Source organism: Stenella coeruleoalba (genome assembly GCF_951394435.1).
Source record: "Stenella coeruleoalba genome assembly, chromosome: 8".
Classification (NCBI taxonomy): Eukaryota; Metazoa; Chordata; class Mammalia; order Artiodactyla; family Delphinidae; genus Stenella; species Stenella coeruleoalba.
The window spans coordinates 95,473-112,663 of record NC_137154.1 but is presented as its reverse complement, the minus strand read 5'-3'; the positions used below and the strand labels follow the sequence as shown (position 1 = coordinate 112,663).

Sequence of the window (17,191 nt, the reverse complement as noted above, 5' to 3'; positions counted from 1 at the left end):
CGCGAGGGTGTGGTAAGGACGCGCTGGGGCGGGGCGAGGGTGCACCGAGAGGGGCGGGGCGCGCTGGAGGTGGGGAAAGAGAGCGCGAGGGTGTGATAAGGCCTTGCAGGGGAGGGACTTTCGGGGGTGGGGCGTGCTCGGGGGCGGAGCGCGCACGTGACCCTTGGGCGCCTGACGCTGCGGGCTCTGGAGGAACATGGCGCTGTGGGCTTGTTCAGTTGTTCCCGCCCTCAGGCTTTGGGGCCTGGGAGGTGCGCGGCCCTGGACCCGCCGGCCTTGGTTTGTTCCGGGTGACGGCGGCGGCGGGGGTGGCGGGCGGGGCCCAGGGCGGAGACTGACCCGCTCAGGGGAGCGGGGGAGTCAGGCTTCCCCCTGCGTGGTCGGCGGGACGATTGGAGGACCTGAAAATGGCAAGTCCCTGCTCACGCGGCCCTGAAGGGTGTTCCGGAGACACCCATGGCATTGGTTTCTCGTTTCTTCCCGGGGTATTTTGGGCGTGTATAAGCAACATTACTTGTTTATTCTTGACATCCCGCCCCCTTTTTAGTTAGGTTCTATTCTGTACCTGTCCTTTTTTACTTAACATGTCTTGGAGTTACTTCCATTCTAAACAAATGTTTTCTGAGCCTTTTATACTAATCTGTAGAATTCCATTATATGGATGTTTCATACTTTAACGAGTCTCTTGTTGAAATGGGTTCTAATCTTTAGTTATTACAGATAATGCTGTGTTGAATAACCTCGTTTGTACCTCACTTTTTGGATAAATTTCTAGTAGTGGAACTCCTGCGTCTACATTTTATTGCCCCACATAAAGGTGGTGCAGTTAATACTCCCACCAGCGTATGTTCATACCCCTTCACAGGTTCATACACAATAATTGCACATTTTGAGTTCTTGTCTAGGAACTGAACCTACAAGTGGAAAAATCTTAAGGCCCGTAGTTGCTAATCAGAGTTGTTAGGAAACTAACTTAAATGCCCACTAATGGGCAAGTGTTTACGTAAATAATGGTACGTTCATTTAATGCCTTCTTACACAACTACCAAAAATATCGAAGAGTTTCATAAAGAAATACCAAGGAGGAGTCTTTCTTTCATCCAAGAAACTTTTAATTGGACTCATTATCTACCAGACTGTTCTAGATGCTAGGATGGAGCCGGGGTCAGACGAACTGTTGCCTCCATGGAGCTTATTCCAGTTTCAGAATCTGCAGGCAGTTGTGTGGGTGGGGCATGGCTAAACAGTGACCCGGGCCACCAGGTGCTGATCAGGAGACCGCCATCATTCAGTAAACCCTGCTCCCACTCTCCTCACCCGCTGCTCCCACCATCAAGCAGAAGGCTGGAGGGTGCCCGCGAGGAGCAGTCCGTTTGCACAGGCTGTCTGCAAGTTGGAAGTTGTGCCTTTTTAGGGCTCTTATAAGAAATTGTCCTTTGTTGCCGTTTCCCAGGCAGCACCCATGCTTACCCCTCAGAGCACCCCTACTCCCAGTAACTCTCATTCCATGTAGCATATACTTTAAGTCATTCAGTATGTTCTAGACATTCGGCAAAATTCTGCCGAGTGTTTTTCAGCGACAGACGTTTTACTGATGTAGATGAGAAATACACATCAAGTACCCTGAGTAATACCTTGCATGCAAGTAGGCACTCAACATTGGTAATGACTTCTACAACATGGGTATTTTTTCAACACCAGCAAGCAACTCTCCGCTTTTCCACAGACACCGACGGGGTGTCAAATTTAACTGAATTCTGACTCTGTCAGCCTGGAGATAGCACCAGCTTCCATAGGTTAAGGGCTCAGTCCCACAAGACTGACACCACTTCAGCCGCCAATCCAGGTTCACCTGTCCTTCTGACGAACTGACTGCAAATCGGAGGTTCCCACGACCCCCTCCTCTGGTTGGATTCACTTGCTAGAGCGGCTCACAGAATTCAGGAAACCAGTTTACTTACTAGATCGCGGGTTTATTATAAGGGATATTAAAGGATATGAATGAACAGCCAGATGGAGAGATATGTATATAGGGCGAGGTTTGGAAGGGTTCTCAATACAGGAGCTTCTGTCCCTGTGGAGTTTAGGACCTGGCACGTGGAAGCTTTCTGGTTCACCAACCTGGCAGCTCTCTGAACCCCCTCCTTTTGGGTTTTCATGGAGGCTCCAACCCTCTAATTGTGGTCGGTCCCCCTGGCAACTATATCCCCATCCTTAGGGGATTTCCAATGGTCACCTCATTAACATAAACTCAGTGTAGTTGTGAGAGGCTTGTTATGAATAACAAGACACCCATTTCACCTTCACGGCTCTGAAGTGATTTTAGGAACTGAGGCCAAAAGGCCAAATATTGTAACGAAAGATGCTCCCGTTGCTCTTAGGAAATTCAGAGAGTTCTGGGACAGAGACCAAAATATATATTTATTATAAATCACAGTATCACAACTTCCCTCTCATTCCTTTTGCATTTCTCATAATAATTTGCATTTAGGAGGAGCTCAGTAAATGTTTGGGTGAGGACCTTAGGTGAATAGATGTTGTTGATGCTGTGTGCAGGGGGGCATTTAATAGCTGTGGTTGGAACCAGAACCTTCTCTTTCCTTCCTAACCATCTGACTGGTTTTCATCGGAAAACCCTCTTTGGAGATTTCATTGACTTTTGCACTCAGAAGAGCTGCCTTCACAGGTGATTTTATGCAAGTCTTTGATGCAGCAGAACTTTCTTCAGAATCTAGGGGCCTCTCTGCAAGAGCCTGGGGAGGAGTGGGGAAGCATTGTTTTCCCTGCTGCATCTATTTCCTGTACTTTCTGCTGGGAGGTTTACAGCTATGGATTTTTTTCAAAAGACTGTAGGAATCGTCTCTGGCTCCCTTGCTTTTAGCTTCGGCAGCTGAGGCTCAGGGTGCTTGAGCGACTTGGTGAGACAGGCAGTGAGCTAGGGCTGTGCCTCTCCTTTTGGTGCCCTCGGCCCTGCCTTCCCTTGCCACGTTCCTCTTTCTCATCACACACCTTTCTGAGGTCTGTTCTTTGGAAAACCAAGATGATGCTTTGTGTGTCAGGAGAGGCATCACAAATGGACTGAGTGGCCAGCAAGCCCCTGAGTTGCACTGTCATTTACCCCAGAGTGGAGTGTGAGAGTGCAGGAAGGGAAGGGGTGACAGGCACCCTAAAGGGAGGAGGGGGAGCCAGCACTGTCACCTTTCAGAGGAGGGCGAAGTGACTTCTCACTGGGTTCATCAGTGGCTTCATGAAGGAGGTGGCCTTGACTCTGGGAGACTTTGGACACGCTGAGGTGGAAAAAGGTCTTTTCAGGCAAAGGAGCTGGGTTTAGGGTGTATACGAGAACCAGGAGAGGAGGGGTCTGTGAGAGGGAGTAGCGGGGTTGAAGCCATCACTGGGGCGGGGTGTGTTGTGCTAAGATGTTAGGGTGCTCTGGCTGGCAGAGGGCGTCTGGGCAAACCTCACCAGCCGTGTGTAAGCAGGTGGGTCTGTGCAGATTTTTCAGGAACAAGAGAAAAACCAAAGACAGAGCAAACAAGGGAGTGAGTTAGGGTCGCACTCCTGGAAGATAAGCTCTGGGTTGTCCTGACCTGTATGTAAAGATGTGCTTTTAGCGTGCCTATTTCTTGCTTGTATCACAAATGAGTAAAATAAATACTCTGTTTCCTGTTTTTATGTCTGTATTCACTTTAGATTTATCAATCATTTGGGGAGGGCTGTCGTTTCAGTTGGTTTAATCTCTTTTCCTGTCAGGGTGGAGGGCGATGTCCTGGAGGCGGGTCATCAGGCCCTTCTCCTGGAGGATGGGTGTGGTAGCTGCCAGCCCTTGGGGTGTGAGGAAGGTGCCCTGTGTGGTGGGGCTGGCCGTCTTGAACTCTGGGTGAGCTGCCAGAGTGATGCCAGGCGGTGATGAAGTTGTGCAGCTCAGGCAGCTGCCAGATGAGGGCCCCGAGAGCAGATCAGTAAACCCAGAAGGCCTTCAGGCCCGCACTCGTCTCTAGCCTGCGCGCCCCCAGTGGCTGCAGACTTGCTTCAGTGGAACGTTTTTCAGGTGTCGCTCCAGGCTCTGTGCTGTCTGTGTTGCCCTCGTCTTCTTCCGGGTGCTTTCCTGGGTTTGGAGTCACTTACTGAGTCCTGATGCCTCTCCGAAGCCTGTGACTTGTTTATTGTGTGTCTTGCTCTTTTTGTGTGTGGAAGAGCCCCTCACCCCTGACCGTTAAACTTGTTGAGAGCGTCTCAGCTCCTGGTCTCTGGAGTTTTGCGGGGAGACCCCGAGGTCCAGTCTGCCCACTGCCTTGCCTGGGTTCTGTGACTTGTTTGGCTGCCATGTAACATGAGCAGCCTCCTGAGTAGTTGTGGACGTTGCAGTTTCTGCAGCAGTTTGAATCGCTCACTGTTAGGATATGAATGTTTGTTTTTGGAATGGTCTCTCGAACCCACTTATCATCCTGGTAATATTTGGTGTAAAGTCTGAGATGTTTAACTTTCTTTAAATGTCACTGAGTGTTTGCCGCGTCCCAGGTATGTTAGGGTGTGTGGCTCTGCAGAGCATCCCCGGAGACCCCGCAAAGGGGCGCCCTTGGCTCGAGCTTAGCCTTCAGCACCAGCCTTTGATAACAGGAATGGTGAAATGATACTTTCCTTATTTGCACAGTTGCTATTAACCTGAAATACGTCTTGATTTCTGAGTTTGTATTTTATCCATGGTGAGAAAGGTGGTCGTTTGGGGGGCAGGAGGGAAGTGTGCGGCCATTCTCTGTGGTGGGGTTGGGGAGGGGAGACATGGCTCATTCTTGCTAGCATGAACTGGATTATCATCGGTTACGTGACTGCTCTCCTTTTCCTGTCAGTGTTGCAGGTGGAGGAAGGCCCATATCTTTTTCTGCCGGTGCCTCAAGTGTCTCTGGAAGCGGAGGCCACAGTCAGAAGTTTCTCCTGCAGGACATTGCTGAGCTGATTAAAACCAGAGCCTGCCAGAGGGTGGTGGTCATGGTGGGGGCCGGCATCAGCACACCCAGCGGCGTCCCAGACTTCAGGTGCCGTGCAGTCCCCATGCACCTCCCTGGCTGCCTGGGGCTCTCTCCTGAAGGGCTCAGAGCCTCTTGCTTCTCTCTGCAGATCTCCAGGGACCGGATACTACAGCAACCTCCAGCAGTACAAGATCCCCTACCCCGAGGCCATTTTTGAGCTCTCATTTTTCTTTCGCGATCCCAAGCCGTTTTTCACTTTTGCCAAGGAGCTGTACCCTGGGAACTATAGGCCTAATGCCACTCACTACTTCCTGCGACTGCTCCATGACAAGGGGCTGCTTCTGCGGCTCTACACACAGAACATCGATGGGCTTGAGAGAGGTGAGACCTCCGTCCTGTCTCACATCTTCTCACTCCTGCAGGGAAGGCTCAGGTGCCTGTTTCTGGGTAGGGCTGAGGCCCAGTGCTTATTCCCCATCCTTGTGACTGATTTTGAGCCAAAAAGTTTTGCCTTTGTCCCCCAAAAAAATGTCCTCTGTGTGTTTAAGTATCACTGTTGGGACCTCATTGGTGGACCCATTTTCTGGGCTGTGAGTTTGGGATAGAACTAAAGTTGACATTGGGAGCTTCTGATCCGTTGATTTCTTTTCTTTTTATATGTATATATTTTAAAATATTTATTTATTTATTTATTTGGCTGCATCAGGTCTTAGTTGCGGCACACAGGATCTTTGTTGCGGTGCGTGGGCTTCTCTCTAGTGGCGCACGGGCTCCAGAGCACGTGGCCTCAGTAGTTGCGGTACACAGGCTCTCTAGTCGTGGCACGTGGGCTTAGTTGCCCCGCGGCATGTGGGATATTCGGTCCCCAACCGGGGATCAAACCCATGTCCTCTGCATTGGAAGGCGGATTCTTAACCACTGGACCACAAGCGAAGTCCCCTAATGATTTCTTTTTTAAAGTTTTCATTATGGGATTTTCTGAGCACACAAAAATGAAGAGAAGAATGTAATGAATCCTCATGTCCTCATCACCTCATCATGGCTAGTCCTGTTTAATCTGTGTCCTACCCCACCTCTCTCTCACCCCCAACTATTTTGAAGCAGATCCCTCTCATCATAAATTTAATACATAAATCTAGCAATGGATATCTTTAGAAGATAAAGACTTTTAAAACACAACCATGATATTGTCACACAGAGAAATCACTCATAATTCCTTAAGTTCATCAGACTCAGTGTGTGGTGATTTCTTGACTGCCTAGGTGGCGGCCACAACCAGTGATTCATGGGTCATACTGTCATACAGACCCCTGGCCGTGCACCCTAGAGAAGCAGTTGCCGGGGCCTCCTCTTACGTGCAGTGACGCTGACAGGTGCTGACAGGCAACTCTCAGCAAGCCAGCGGCAGCTCAGCCAGGCTGTGGGTGTGTTGTGATTCGAAAAATGGAGTTATCTCGACTCCAGGAAAATGTTTCTTTGCTAGAAGGACTCTACAGCTTGGAACCACATAGGCAGCCGTGAATACCCCATGGGGACAGTCTCTCTCCTGGAGTTGCAGCAGGGCAGGCCTTGTGGGAAGGCGGGAGTGTGTGGCTGTGAGCTTCGGCGTATGTACAGTGAGGACAGTGGGAAACCATTGCAGCTAGGACCAGGTCTGTGTACCTACAGTCTTCCAGAGCTGACGGTGATAACAAAAACTTCATGATAAGTTACCTTTTGTCTGTTTTTCTACAGGTTTTTGGAAATGTATTTATAATATTTTCTCACTTTTACTAGGTGTCTGTAGCATAGAAAATGTTTTTCTTAGTATTGGGTGTACTTTTATCTGGACTTAAATGTTTTTTCTACTGTGTTTTCACAGGCTTTGTTTTAACTGTGGTTCGGCTCCATGTTGGAGCCTCACCCCTGAGGTTATTCTGATCAGTGGGTGTCGTTTGTAGGTGACAGAGGCGGGGCTGTCGGGCTTCCACCAAGGGCAGTGACTCCTGGAGGGCCTGCTCAGCCCAGAGGTTACACTAAGGGGCTTCCGCCCAAGCTGGGGGCAGCAGCACTTAGCTTTGGTTTGAATTTCAGCGTCTGGCATCCCTGCCTCAAAGCTCGTTGAAGCTCATGGATCCTTTGCCTCTGCCACCTGCACCGTCTGCCGAAGACCCTTCCCAGGGGAGGACTTTTGGGTGAGTTGTCACACTGACAGTTCTCTCCCTTCTGCCTTTCTCACTGGGAGTAAGCTGGAGAAGCGGTGTTGCCTAAGCATCATGTCGGAAGGACAACAGAACGGTAATACTAGGAAAATATTTTTAATATGTACTTGTAAAAAATTAAGGCAGTACAAACAACAAGGATTTACGGTATAGCATAGGGAACTATACATTCAATAGCTTTAATAACCTATAAGGGAAAAGAATAAAAAAAGAATATGTATACATACATATATAGACACATGTATAACCGAATCCCTCTGCTGTACACCTGAAACTAACACAATATCGTAAACCAGCTGTACGTCAGTTTTTTAAAAATGTGCAAGTCCTAACTCCCAGTACCTGTAAATATAAACTTATTGGGCCATAGGATCTTTTCAGATTAAAAAAAAAATAAGGCAATAGAGAAATATATAGGGAAAAATGAATCTGCCTTCATCCAGTTCCTGTAGCCCACTTTTAACAGTTTGGTGTATAATGTTCCAGGCCTTAAAAAAAGAAAGATACGTATATACAAACATACATGCACACTTCTGGGTACTTACACCCACACACAGTTACAATTTCTTTTCATTAATGGGGTCATTAAGGTTAATGTGCAACATGCTTTGTCACTGAGCAAAATTTCATGGATATTTTGTGTCAATAACTACAGCTCTACTTACTGTTTTTAGTAACTATAGAGCATTCCATTTAGCAATTCACCTGTTGTGGGATATATTATGATGTTTGTGATTTTTACTATTAAAAATAATACAGTAATGATACCCATGTTTACACCTCTGTGTACTTCTGGGAATATTTGGGAATAGAATTTTTTTTTTTAATTTTATTGAAGTATAGTTGATTCACAATGTTGTGTTTAATTTCTGCTGTACAGCAGAGTGACCAGTTATACATATATATATTCTTTTTCACATTCTTTTCCATTATGGTTTATCACAGGATATTGAATATAGTTCCCTGTGCTATACTGTAGGCCCTTGTAGTTTATCCATCCTATATATAATAGTTTGCATTTGCTAATCCCACACTCCCAATCCATCCCTCCCACACCTCCCTACCCCTTGGCAACCACAAGTCTGTTCCCTTTCTCTGTGAGTCTGTTTCTGTTTCGTAGATATGTTCATTTGTGTGGTATTTTAGATTCCACGTATAAGTGATATCCTATGATATTTGTCTTTCTCTTTCTGACTTACTTTGCTTAGTATGATAATCTCTAGGTCCATCCATGTGGCTGCAAATGGCATTATTTCAGTCTTTTAAATGGCTGAGTAATACTCCATTGTATATATCTATATACACCACATCTTTATCCTAGAATGGTTTTTTTTTTTTTTTGCGGTACGCGGGCCTCTCACTGTTGTGGCCTCTCCCGTTGCGGAGCACAGGCTCCGGACACGCAGGCTCAGCAGCCATGGCTTACAGGCCCAGCCACTCCGCGGCATGTGGGATCTTCCCGGACCGGGCCACGAACCCGTGTCCCCTGCATCGGCAGGCGGACTCTCAACCACTGCGCCACCAGGGAAGCCCTGTTTGTAGATTTTTTCATGATGGCCATTCTGACTAGTGTGAGGTGATGCCTCCTTGTAGTTTTGATTTGCACTTCTCTCATAATTAGTGATGTTGAGCATCTTTTCACGTGCCTCTTGGCCATCTGTATGTCTTCTTTGGAGAAATGTATATTTAGGTTAGGTCTTCCGCCCATTTTTGGATTGGGTTGTTTGTTTTTTTGATATTGAGTTGCATGAGCTCTTTGTATATTTTGGAGATTAATCCTTTGTCCGTTGATTCATTTGCAAATATTCTCTTCAATTCTGAGGGTTGTCTTTTCATCTTGTTTATGGTTTCCTTTGCTGTGCAAAAGCTTTTAAGTTTCATTAGGTCCCATTTGTTTATTTTTGTTTTTGTTTCCATTACTCTAGGAGGTGGGTCAAAAAAGATCTTGCTGTGATTTATGTCAAAGAGTGTTCTTCCTATGTTTTCCTCTAAGAGTATTATAGTGTCCGGTCTTACATTTAGGTCTTTAATCCATTTTGAGTTTATTTATTTATTTATATACAGTTGGTTTTTTTAATAGTTTTTTTTTTTTTTAAGATGTTGGGGTAGGAGTTTATTAATTATTTATTTTTGCTGCGTTGGGTCTTCGTTTCTGTGTGAAGGCTTTCTCTAGTTGTGGCAAGTGGGGGTCACTCTTCATCGCGGTGCGTGGGCCTCTCACTACAGCGGCCTCTCTTGTTGTGGAGCACAGGCTCCAGACACGCAGGCTCAGTAGTTGTGGCTCACGGGCCTAGTTGCTCCGCGGCATGTGGGATCCTCCCAGACCAGGGCTCGAACCCGTGTCCCCTGCATTGGCAGGCAGATTCTCAACCACTGCGCCACCAGGGAAGCCCCATGAGTTTATTTTTGTGTATGGTGTTAGGGAGTGTTCTAATTTCATTCTTTTACATGTAGCTGTCCAGTTTTCCCAGCACCGCTTATTGAAGAGGCTGTCTTTTCTCCGTTGTATATCCTTGCGGAAGGTGGATTCTTAACCACTGGACCACTGGGGAAGTCCCTAGAATGGGTTTTTTAAAGTAGAGTAAGGTAGGGTGGAAAATCTTAAATAAAGATGAAATTCTGAAATACCAACATGGCACAGGACCCCGTCTTTCATTTTTTATTGAGGTGAGACTCACATCGCGTAGAATTAGCCATTTGAAGGTGTGCCGTCTGTTGGCATTTAGTACATTCACTGTGTTGTGCAACCGCCACCTCTATCTAATTCCGAAATATTTTCATCACCCCAAAGGAAAGCCCTGTATCCACTGATCAGTCAACCCTATGCCCTTCCTGCCCCCAACCCCTAGCAACCACTGATTTTTAAAAAAATTCTATTGGAGTGTAGTTGATTTACAGTGTTGTGTTAGTTTCAGGTGTACAGCAAAGTGATTCAGTTATACATATACATATATTCATTCTTTTTCAGATTCTTTTCCCGTATAGGTTATTACAGAATATTGAGTAGAGTTTCCTGTGTTATACAGTAGGTCCTTGTTGGTCTATAGTAGCGTGTATATGTTAATCCCAGGCTCCTAATTTATCCCTCCCTACCACGTTTCCCCTTTGGTAACCATAAGTTTGTTTTTGAAATCTGTGAGCCTGTTTCTGTTTTGTAAATAAGTTCATTTGTATCATTAAAAAAACTTAGATTCCACATATGAGTGATATCATATATATGTCTTTCTCTGTCTGACTTCCTTCACTTAGTATGGTAATCTCTAGGTCCATCCATGTTGCTGCAAATGGCATTATTTTGTTCTTTTTTATGGCTGAGTAATATTCCATTGTGTATATGTACTACATCTTCTTTATCCATTCCTCTGTTGATGGACATTTAGGTTGGCAATCACGGATCTTTGTGTTGTCTCCATAGTTTTGTCCTTTCCGGAATGTCATAGAGTTGGAATCATACAATATGCAGCCTTTTCTCACTGGCTTCTTTCACTTAGCATTATGTATTTAAGGTCCCTCCATGTCTTTTCATGGCCTGATAAGCACTTTTTTTTTTTTAGGCTAATATTCCATTTGCTGGATGTAACACAGTTTGTTTATCCATTCACCTACTAAAGGACATCTTGATTGCTTTGGCAATTATGAATAAAGTTGCTATAAACATCCATGTGCAGGTTTTTATGTGGACATAAGTTCCTCTGGGTAAATACCAAGGAGCGTGATTGCTGAATGCTATGGTAAGACTGTGTTTAGTTTGTGTCTTCCCAAGGGGCTGCCCCATTTTGCATTCCCAGCGGCAGTGAATGTGAGTTCCTGTTGCTCCACATCCTCATAAGCACTTGGTGTTGTCAGTGTTCTGATTCTGGCCGTTCTTAATAGGTGTGTAGTGGAATATCATTGTTTAATTTGCAATTTCCTAGTGGCATATGATGTTGAACTTGTTTCATATGCTCATTTACCATCTGTATATCTTCTTTGGTGAGGTCTTGGGCTCAGTTTTTAACTGGGTTGCCCATTTTCTTATTGTTCTTTATCAGATGTGTCTTTTGCATATTTTCTCCCCGTCTGTGACTTGTCGTCTCATCCTCTTATTGTCTTTCACAGAGGAGAAGTCTTTAATTTTAATGAAGCCTGACTTACCATATTTTTCTTTCATCGATCATCTTCCAGATTGTGTTGGCTATTCTGAGTCTTTTGCTTTCCATATCAACTTTAGAATCAGTCTGTTGCTATCTATTCTCTGCATATTTTAAAAAACTTTTCTCTTTGGAGTTTTGCACTTTACTATGGTTTGTCTCCGTATGGATTTCCTTTTGTTTATTCTGCTTAAAAATTGTAGAGCTTTCTGAATCTGAGGTTTGATATCTTTCATTTTTGCTGAAAAATCTTCAGTCATGATCCCTTCAGACAGTGACTGCCCCACCATGTCGTGTCCTCTCTGTGTGGACCTTGGGTGAAACACCTCTGAGACTGGTTCACACTGTCCGCAGCCCTTGGCGGCTCTTTTCTACACCCATCCTGCTCCTCTTTGTGCTGCATTCTGAGTTCTCCTGATCTACTTTCCAGTTTATCAATATTCTGTTCTGTCATAGAGGATAAAGCCCTTCCACTGAGCTTTAATTTTCGATACTCTACTTTTTATTACTGGAAGTTCTATCTGGTTCTTTTTCAAATCCACGACATTATTTTGTATAGCTTTCTATCTCCAATAGATATTTCAAGCCTGTCTTTTTAAAAATTTACCCATAATATAGTTTCTAATCTGTATCTGCGAATATCTGAAGTCGTTGACCAGCCCATCTCTTTTGTCTGTTGTTTCTGCTGCTCCTTACTGGGTTCTGCCTGCAAAAACAAATCCCATTAGCTGTAAAGGTTTATCTTAGAAGCCAGGTGTCTTTTTCCTTAGTTTCCTCCTCTAATGTCTAGCCCAAGCATGAATCCAAGTGTAGCAGGATATAATAATAGCTTACATCTGCTTCACCTTGGCCTGCAAGGAGGAAGTCTGTGGAAAATGTTGTGACTCATAACTCCAGCCAGTGAGTTGAAGCCGACCTGAATGTCTTCAGGGCTAAGGTGATGATGTCAGGATCACTTCAGCTAAAATCAGGGACAAATTGAATAATGCCTGTTGTTGGCCAAATGCCTACAGAGTACTTCTGAGGACTACATAATCAGTACAGTTGACCTCTGAACACGGGTTTGAACTGTGTGGGTCCACTCATATGTGGATTTTTTTTCAATAAATGTGTACTCCAGGGCTACTTGATCCATGGTTGGTTGAACCACAGATACAGAGGAACCATCTGTACAGGGGGTTAACTAACTCTAAGTTCCGTATAGATTTTCATTTGTGCGGAGGGTTGGTGCCCCTGACCCCTGTATTGTTCCAAGTTCAGCTGTGTTTCCTCAGCACCTGCATGTCTCTGATAAGCACCCCAGGTGCAGAGCGTAGTGTTCAGTGCGTTGGATGCCGTATGGTGTCCATGATCTGCTTTCAAATACTGCAAGCTCCCCAAACTCGGGGTGCCATATGAACCGGCAGAGTGTCAGCAATTGCTGGAGCTGGGTTCATTACAGACAGGCCTTCACTGTGCTACTGTCCCGGCTGTGGAACGCTTGGCAGTTTCTCAATAAGAAGCTGGTTTTGCCTTTTCCGTTTAAAGTGTGTTGTGACAGCTTCCTTGGGCCCCCTTTCTCTCTGTGTCACCCCAGGCCGACGTGATGGTGGACACGGTCCCACGCTGCCCGGTCTGCACTGGCGTTGTGAAGCCCGACATCGTATTCTTTGGGGAGATGCTGCCCCACAGGTTCCTGCTGCATCTGGCTGACTTCCCCATGGCAGACCTGCTGCTCATCCTTGGGACCTCTCTGGAGGTTTGTCAGCAGGCCTTGCGGTGCACAGACATGTGGGGAGGAGGCTGGCGGGACGAGGCAGAGGAGGTGGGGCTGGTGGGACAGACGCTCTGGGGCCACACCTCTGGAAGATGAGTGGATTCAACATGCGAGGAGGCAGAGGTGTTCCAGGCCTAGAATGGGGAGCAGGGAGGATGCTCAGCGTTGGAGGTATCCAGAGTGCAGGTGGGCACAGTGCGCAAGGGGAAGGGGTGTGGGAGACGTGAGGCGGGAGCAGGTCTCCCAGGTCGTATCACAGAGACCGACCTTGTGTAGAGGCAGTGAAACCAGGGATGTAGCTGGTCATCCTCGGGACCAGAGAGACTTGGGGACAGGGACTGAAGTGAGCAGATGTCCAGGAGGCTGAGCGCAGTCAGACTGCGGGGCTATGAGAGACGGCAGAGAGGGAACGGCTGGACTCGGAGCCTGGCGTCACTTTGAGGACCGAGGAGAGAGGTGTCTGTCTCTTCGTGGGGGTCAGGGCCTTTGCTGGGGAGGGGAATCTGCATCAGGGATGCTGAGTGCAGTCCTGCACACGTGTGTTTGAGGGGCCTGGGAGGTGCCTCCGGATTTGAAGCTCAGGAGGCTTCTGAAGGGCGTGTGGGGCCCTGAAACGGGCTGCGCCTGGTTGGACGCAGGCGCCAAGGGGCAGAGGGGCCAGAAAGACCTGTGCCTGGGGCCCCAGCCAGTCAGGCCCAGAGCTGTGTGTTTCTTCAGTGAACCTGCCTGCTGTGTGCCAGGCCCTCTTGCAGTGTGTGTGTCAGGACCCGCTCAGTGGCGGCCCCTCTGTGAGGGGCCGGGCCCTTGCTCTCAGGGAGCGAGACCAGACAGACGAGCTGTCATGTCACTGGTGAGTGTGGATGAGGAGGGCAGGTAAGGTGGTGTGCAGGAACTTCAGCAGGGAGACCCACAGGCCCCAGGAGATGGCGGAAGAGAAAGGGGGCGTGGGTGAGAGGCAGGCTGGGGCGGGGGAACAAGGGCATCGAGACCCAGCGGTGGGAGTGCTACTGAAGAAATGAAACGGATGCTGGGTTTTCTCCATACCCAAGGTCTCACTGTCAGTCTGTGCTGTCCCTCCGAGGCTGCAGGGGCTGTGGCAGAAAGGTCCCGAGGGCTTGGGAGGGCGGGCACTGTGCTCCTCACGTTTGGGCAATTTTTCAGGTGGAACCTTTCGCCAGCTTGTCTGAGGCCGTGAGGAGCTCGGTGCCCCGACTGCTCATCAACCGGGACTTGGTGGGGTCCTTGGCTAGGCATCCTCGGGGCAGGGATGTGGTCCAGCTGGGGGACGTGGTTCACGGTGTGAAAAGGCTGGTGGAGCTTCTGGGCTGGACGGAGGAGATGCGGGACCTCATCCAGCGGGAAACTGGAAAGGTAGGGACTGCTGAGAGTCACGGGAGGGGCCATCTCTTCTACTCTGGGGTCTGGTCAACCTGGAGTGGCGCCCTCTTTGGCTAAAACAGTAACAGTAATAGGTAATATTGCTGTTAACCCTGTACCAGGCACTGTTTGGCGCCATCTATGTGCTTATGAATCGGGTGCTGTGATTCTTAATACCTCTGTTTAGAGATGAAGAAACTGATGCTTCGTTCCTGCTGAGTGGCAGAGTGGAGATGAGGGTCTAGGCAGACAGGGCTGTCGTTCTGCAGTCGTCACACTTCAGCTGTCTTTGTACCCTAAACTGAAGGAGCACTCCAGGATAAGATGTGATTCTGAAGTTCTCTGAACCTGTGTGGGATGATGCTTTTAGGAGATAATCAGAGTGAGAGGAGTTGACGTATCATCTGCTGAGCGTAGAAAGTCAGAGAGCCTTGATATCTCTAGATGTCAAACCTCCTATAAACAAGTGAGGTTACAGAAGATGCAGTTTCCCATGAGAATCAGTTAGCACGTGTAGCCTTGATGTGAGGGGTTCTTTTCTACAGGGGGCAGCATTAAGCATTTTAAGTCCAGTTGTCTCAAAGAGGACTATTTATGATGACAGCCAGGTTTAACACTGCTGGAAGTGGACTTCACTAGAATGCTGTAAGTTATATTCTTGCCATCTCGGGAAACCTCTCACCTTCTGGCTGTGGCTGCTTCAGGACTCAGGGCCATGAGTCAGCCCTTTCCTCTCACCTCCACTGGCAAAAGCCCCCAGCCTCTGGCTACAGCCTGATTTCTTACCAATTTGAACCAAAGCAAGAAGAATATGAGGCTTTTTAAAGATATAAGACTTTGCAGTTATATTGTTTTCATGATATTAGACATCACTGCCTTTCAATCCAGAGTTTGGCTCTTAGGGATAAGATGTAGGACGGTGCCATTTCTCATCTCATTATATGGAGGAAATAAAGACCATCAAATGTTAAAGTCACGTTGCTGGGTCGCTTAATGGAAGCAGAGTCCGGCTAATACGGATGCTCACACTTTACACCTCGAGAGGAACCGTAGCAGATGCCTTGCTCACAGGGGAGTAGAGATCTTGGTCAGATCCGCCTGGCAGCTTACACAGGAGCCTTGGGTGGCTGACTTCCTACTTCCATATAACAGCAAGACAAAGTCAAGTAGCCTCTATAGACGTTTAGAATTATAGTCCTATAGGATTTGACCTGTGCTATTTTCTAGTTCCACAGAAATTCGTGTAAAGTTACGATTTTAGGGGTTTACTTATTTTAAAAGAGTTGCTGTCCAAGAATAAACACTAAGGGATGAGCTGAAGTCTAAGTTGGATTACTTTTCCAAACAGTGAACGTACTTGAGTGCATCTCGACTGGTTACTTAAGCGAAGCCCTCCATTTAGCCGCCCAGTTTTGCCCAGCCCTGCTGGCATCGTCTTAACTTGGTTGAACAGCAGCATTTGCGGACAGAAAAGCTTCCGTTTTAGGAAATAATTCAATTCCAGGCCCTGAGATGTGCCCAGGTATGTTTTCAGATAACCAGTTTCCTCTCTCCTTTGTGCTCCAGCTTGATGGTTGGGACAAATTAGGAGAGTGAGGGCTGCTCCTCACGCCAGAAAGGGCTACACGGGAGCCACTGCCCACTTCTGACGAGCCCTCTGCCTGAAGAACAGCTCGGGCACGCTTACAAATTTTGGCTGAACCAGAACATGCGACCTGAGGCTGCCCCTGGAGTGTCTTCCCAGGTCATGAGTCTGTGCACTCGGGGCCACCCCAGCCACAGATGTGCAGGAGCTGCCTGGCCTGACTTTTCGCTGAAGCTCTTAATGCCACAAGCGTTCTTCTGATGGCCAACCTCTTGGACTCAGACAACCTGGAACCCCAGACTGGACCCATCTGAAGGGCAGGTTTAGCATCTGTCCACGTGGGTCGAGCAGCCCCAGTCACACCCCAAGTGTGGGCCTGGGTCCCAGGTAATGCACTAGGGTTTTCTAGCGCGGTGGCCTCTTTAGTAGGTTTATTTTTAGAGATTGTCCTTCATTTCTGGCATGAAGTAAACTAATAGAGAAACTGGGCATCCCTTCATTTTTGTCTCCTGAAAGGGAAGATGAACGTGGAAAGGGGAGCTTGGGGGTGTGTGGGTGTCTCTCCTCTACTGAAACCACCCGAGGACTGAGAACATTTGTCCCTGATTCATCTCGGAGATGGGCATAGTGCCCTCTTCCAGCTCAAGTCCACGGGACTTTCAGAGCACCCAGCACCCCTCATGAAGGTCATCCCATCCTGTTCACTCGACCCTGATGCCTTTCACATCAACCCCCAGAAACTCATCTGTTCCAGACCATTCCAGCAGCTTCCTGTCTCCCTGTTTCTCCTCGCCCCCATCAGGCCTTCTTCCAGTAATGCTGCTAGAATTAACCTCTAAGACAGAAGGCAGTACTCATTTGGAAACCTCGCCTAGGTCCCTGACCTGTGCTCAGGTCACACTCCTGTTTGGGCAGAACATACTGTGGTCTCCCTGCTTCTGTACAGGCCTCTTCTGGGGTTGCCCCAACCCTGCCCCCAGTGCTTTCTCCTTCCTGGCATCTTGTCTTCCCCACTGGGCCCCTGGGCTGGAGCAGATCTCACCGACAGACTCCTCAGGAGACCTGGTGGCCTCACTCTTCAAGAACAAGACACGCGGGCTTCCCTGGTGGCAAAGTGGTCGAGAGTCCGCCTGCCGATGCAGGGGACACGGGTTCGTGGCCCGGTCCGGGAA

General features: G+C 47.8%; 1 protein-coding gene across 5 annotated transcripts; it reads left to right on the top strand.

The window, feature by feature from the left end:
* Positions 1–71: 71 nt before the first annotated feature.
* On the top strand, positions 72–17,186 carry SIRT3 (sirtuin 3). 5 transcript variants are annotated; one of them, XM_079929397.1, is made up of 7 exons: positions 72–279; positions 4,851–5,036; positions 5,119–5,351; positions 7,044–7,144; positions 12,878–13,039; positions 14,219–14,428; positions 15,039–17,186. In XM_079929397.1, exons 1-7 carry the CDS (start codon positions 197–199, stop codon positions 15,081–15,083), a joined length of 1,020 nt encoding a protein of 339 aa, XP_079785523.1. In that variant the 5' UTR covers positions 72–196; the 3' UTR covers positions 15,084–17,186. The 5 variants fall into 5 exon arrangements, with proteins under 5 accessions (XP_079785523.1, XP_079785524.1, XP_079785522.1 ...); XM_079929398.1 differs by having other exon boundaries at positions 16,001–16,112; XM_079929396.1 differs by having other exon boundaries at positions 14,219–17,186.
* Positions 17,187–17,191: the final 5 nt, after the last annotated feature.

Bases quoted from the DNA above. Each gene is read 5' to 3' on its own strand.
- SIRT3 (XM_079929396.1), top strand. From the start codon at position 197: ATGGCGCTGTGGGCTTGTTCAGTTGTTCCCGCCCTCAGGCTTTGGGGC. The intron at 5,037-5,118 runs GTGCCGTGCAGT...TTCTCTCTGCAG, and splicing joins AGCGGCGTCCCAGACTTCAG to ATCTCCAGGGACCGGATACT. The intron at 13,040-14,218 runs GTTTGTCAGCAG...GCAATTTTTCAG, and splicing joins TCCTTGGGACCTCTCTGGAG to GTGGAACCTTTCGCCAGCTT.